Here is a 4540-nt window from a genome sequence, read left to right on the forward strand (position 1 = left end):
CCACTGCACCCTCCCCCCAAGCTGTTTCCTGTAAGGGTGGGGTTTGAGGCAGGAACCCACCCTCGGAGCGTGGAGGCATATCTTTATAAAATGTGCCGCACCACCACGGCCAAGGATGAACCTGAGTGCGGGTGGCTTAAAGGCTTAGGAAAGACAGACAAGAGAATGAAATCTGGGTCTTGGTGGGACGCTGCTTTTCAGAGAGACAGCGACCACACCCACAGCCATGTCTTTATTTTATAGCAGATGCCACAAAGCAAAGTAAGGGCGTGGCCAAGATGTTTACAACATTATCCTGGGTTTCAATCCTATTCAACTACATGCACCTGAACTCTATTAAGTCTACATCACTCAGGCACGTGGAGCCATGTGTCTGGACCATAGGTTCAAGCTTACAAATATAGCTGTTGGCTATAATTGCGCTGGGAGGGCCCTGCCCTCCAAGCTGGGACTTGTACGTGGCAATGAGAGGACTGTGCCCTCTCATCAGTCCAAGGCTTGAACCTGTCCAAAACACTGTAGCTGTAGCGGCTCCCCACAATAAAGTTTTAATACAGTATATTAGAGGTTGTGGTGGTACTGTTTTACCCACAGCCTCTACAGGAATTGCTGCAAATTTACTTCTCGATGGAAGAACCTTTCATTCCCAATATACATGTCCTGCACAATCCCCAATGGGGATGTGCCTGCAACCAAGGTACATGCCCTTGACCGGAATCGAACCCGGGGTCCTTGAGTCCACAGGCCGATGCTCTATCCACTGAGCCAAACCACTTAAGGCAATTAATTCCCTTTTAATGTGCACGAATTTCATGCACCGGGCTACTACTGTGTGTATAAAATTCATCCTTAGGAAAAAAATAAGACAAAAACTCTCCTAATTTAATTGTTTCCAAACATAGCCAATCATCTGCAATCACCTGGGAAGCTTTTCAAACATATATATTCCTGTGTCTCACATCCAGTAGAATCCATTTTGACTCAGTTACTATGTGTCATGATGATCACACAAGTTTGAGAAGCACTGTATTAGCTCATATTTTTACTTCAATCATTTTCCTAATAAAAATTACTTTGAGCCCAGCCAGATGGCTGAGCATCAACCTATGAACCAGGAGGTCACGGTTCAATTCCTGGTCAGGGCACATGCCTAGGTTGCCGGCTTGGTCCCCAGTGCGGGGGTGAGTACAGGAGGCAGCCGAACAATAGTTCTCTCTCATCACTGATGTTTCTTTCTCCCTCTCCATTCCTCTCTGAAATCAATAAAAACATATTTTAAAAAGTAATAAAATAATAAATAAATAACTTTGAAAAGATTATCTTATGGGCCCAAGTTGGGGTATTAAGCAAACCAAATAAACTGAGCAGTTAACACAAAAATAAGATTATCTTAGCCCATTAATCATAAGCAATGGTTGCTATTATTAGTGACCCAATCTTCTATGCCAGTGGTTCTCAACCTTTTAGCCCTTTAAATACAGTTCCTCACGTTGTGACCCTCAACCATAAAATCATTTTCACTGCTACTTCATAACTGTAATGTTGCTACTATTATGAATCGCAATGTAAATATCTGATATGCAGGATGGTCTTAGGCAACCCCTGTGAAAGGGTTGTTGGACCGCCAAAGGGGTCACAACCCACAGGTTGAGAACCACTGCTCTATGCAAATGATTCAAAAGCAAACAAAAGTTTAAATTAAGAGTGTATTCATGTCCTTTTAAGCTGTTCAAGTCATAAAGTAACTTATCAATAGCCCCTTCATTTTGACTACCTATATTTTAACCATGCTGAGAAAATTATGCACAGCTTACCTCTTTCTGAACAGTTAGTTTAACTTTAAGTCTCTTAGAATGGGGCTCAGTCCAAACAAAGCCTGCATCTACAAGCCGAACCTTCAATAAAACACAAACAGAACGAAACATAAATTACTATGAGGAGAAAAATAAGAACAGTTCATTAACAAATAAATTTCATAAGATGTTAAAGAAATCTGTAATTAGCATCACTACCCAACCTAACCAGTAAAAAATAAAAATTTATCATGAAAGGTATGGCAACAAAAACAGCAAATAAAAGGACAATCTGCCCTGGCCAGTGTACTTAGTGGTTAGAGCGTCAGCCCTCACACTGAAGGGTCACAGGTTCAATTCCCAGTCAAGGGAACATACCTTGACTGTAGGCTCAGTTCCCAGCACCAGTCAGGGCACATGCAGGAGGCAATCAATGTGCCTCTCTCGCATGGATGTTTCCCTCTCTGTGTCTCTCCCCCTCCTATCCACTCTCTCTAAAAATGGAAAATCATCCTCAGGTGAAGATTAACAAAAAATAAATAAATAAAATAAAGAATGAACATTCATTAGAGGGTTGAACACCAAATCCACAATGATAATACACTGCTAAATACACTGCTAAATAAGCAGGATTAGCAGAGACCAAGAACAATTTGCTATGTGAGAAATTGAACGTAGACCAATATTGCTAAAATGGGTATTTTAAAGAAGGCGGTGAGAGAACAAGAGGCAGTTTCAATAATTTGGAAGTTGTAGGTGAGCTGAACTGAGAGGTGCTGAAAATAACAGAAAAAGATCTAAGAGCTATTCAGTAGATAAAATCTATAGGCTTTAATTACCAGATATGGAAGGAAGAAAAGAGCATTCTAGAACGATGCTCAAGTATCCAGCTTGGGCATCTAGATAATGCTATTTTTCTGACACAAAAAATCAGATTTAATAGGGAGAAGATGCTACATTTGGTTTCAGACATTTGAGTTTAAGAGGATTTATCTATAAGATGTCCAAGTGAAGCTGTTCAGTAGATAAGACAACATTTAGTCTGGAGCTCAATGGAGAAATCTGCGTTCTAGACAACATATTTGGGAGATATCGGTGGCAGGTGATAATTTAATCAAGTCCTGGCTGGTGAGAGCTAGATTAGCTGGTATAGCTGCAGCAATCCAGAATAATTTGAGGTTTTACTATACACAAAAAACTGACTCCAGAAATAAAGGAGACAAATCAGAAAATAGAAAATAAATTTAAAAAACCTATTAACAAACCCTCAGTAAAATTCAAGAACAGAATGCATCAAGACTAAAGCTTAAAAATATTACTACTGGGGGGAAAAAATCAATACAAAGACAGGAAGTAAAGAAAACTGCCAAGAACACAGGGGAAAAAAGACAAAACAGCACAACATAAAGATTTAAAGGAATACAAAAGAAAAAGACAAAGTTTAGCAATGGTTTTATACAAATATTTCCCAAGAAATTAATTGCATGTAAGAGGTTCTCCATAAATACTGAATGACAAATTTGATTGTATATCAAGTCTTTCAAAGCAGGTGGATTTTCACTTTCATAACAAGGAATATATGTAACTTTAAAAATGAAACATTTGTAGTAGAGTGCTTACCAACAGTATCATTTAATAGTTACTTCTGAAAAACTTACTTACACAAGGATTTTCCGAAAATAAGATATTAAAAAGGTATTATTACAAAAAGGTAGCTATTTGACCTACCTTACTCAGAGGGGCTTTGATTTTTTTCAAACACAAAGCAAGAAGTTCCCTGGATTCTAATGCACATTGTATCCAAGTTCCTGGTGGCTGGAAATATCTGAGAGAGAAGATAATATACTGAAACCCAGCCTTTCTCAAGGAAAAACAAAAAATTTCCATCAATATGCAGATATAATACTGAGTATTTGTCAGTCCCTTGTCAACATTTGCCAATCCTTGAGGTATTGAAAATGACTGTCCTGCCCTAACGGATTTGACTCAGTGGATAGAGCATTGGCCTGCGTACTGAAGGGTCCCAGGTTCAATTCCCGTCAAGGGCATGCACCTTGGTTGCAGGCACATCCCCAGTACGGAGTGTACAGGAGGCAGCTGATCAATGTTTCTCTCTCGTCGATGTTTCTAACTCTCTGTCCCTCTCCCTTCCTCTCTGTAAAAAATCATAAAATATATATTAAATAAATAAAATGATTTGCAATGTACTTGTATAATGTTAGGGAACTGCTTATTTCTCACACTAAAAAGATAAATTAGTACCACATACTATGTACCAATATAGTTCAGACTATTCATCTATTTCAAGTCCCTTTCCAAATTTTAACTGTAAAACTCAAGTTTTAAAATCTTTCATAAAACCTAAGTTAAAATTGAAATCCCTTATGCATGTGCTTTAAGTTTTTTAGCCCAGCCCACCCAGGACTTATAACCATGCCCAGCACATATTAAGTGCTCAATAAATGCTTCTTAAATACATGATACATTAATGTGCTAGGCAAATACTTTTTTTGCTACACTTTTAAAGATTCATTCAAAAATGTTATACAGGTCCCTTTGTTGTAAGCATGTTTTCAGTTAGAAAAGGCTTCATATATCTACACTAATAAAAGAGAAACATGGTAATTGGCGTACGACCGCTACCCTTCCCATTGGCTAATCAGCGAGATATGCAAACTAACTGTCAGCCAAGATGGCGGCCCGCAGCCAGGCAGCTTGAAACTAACATGAGGCTTGCTTGCTTCACA

General features: G+C 38.8%; 1 protein-coding gene across 1 annotated transcript in view; it reads right to left on the reverse strand.

Moving 5' to 3' along the window:
• NMD3 (NMD3 ribosome export adaptor) overlaps positions 1–4540 on the reverse strand; it is a 24225-nt gene that overhangs the window by 16268 nt on the left and 3417 nt on the right. The window contains exons 3-4 of the mRNA XM_006753809.2: positions 3522–3618; positions 1815–1895 (exon numbers count right to left, since the gene is read on the reverse strand). Of these exons, the coding sequence (XP_006753872.1) occupies positions 1815–1895; positions 3522–3618 (178 nt within the window). The remainder of the gene's footprint in view (positions 1–1814; positions 1896–3521; positions 3619–4540) is intronic.

Source organism: Myotis davidii, unplaced genomic scaffold (assembly GCF_000327345.1).
Source record: "Myotis davidii unplaced genomic scaffold, ASM32734v1 scaffold570, whole genome shotgun sequence".
In the NCBI taxonomy this organism is placed as follows: Eukaryota; Metazoa; Chordata; class Mammalia; order Chiroptera; family Vespertilionidae; genus Myotis; species Myotis davidii.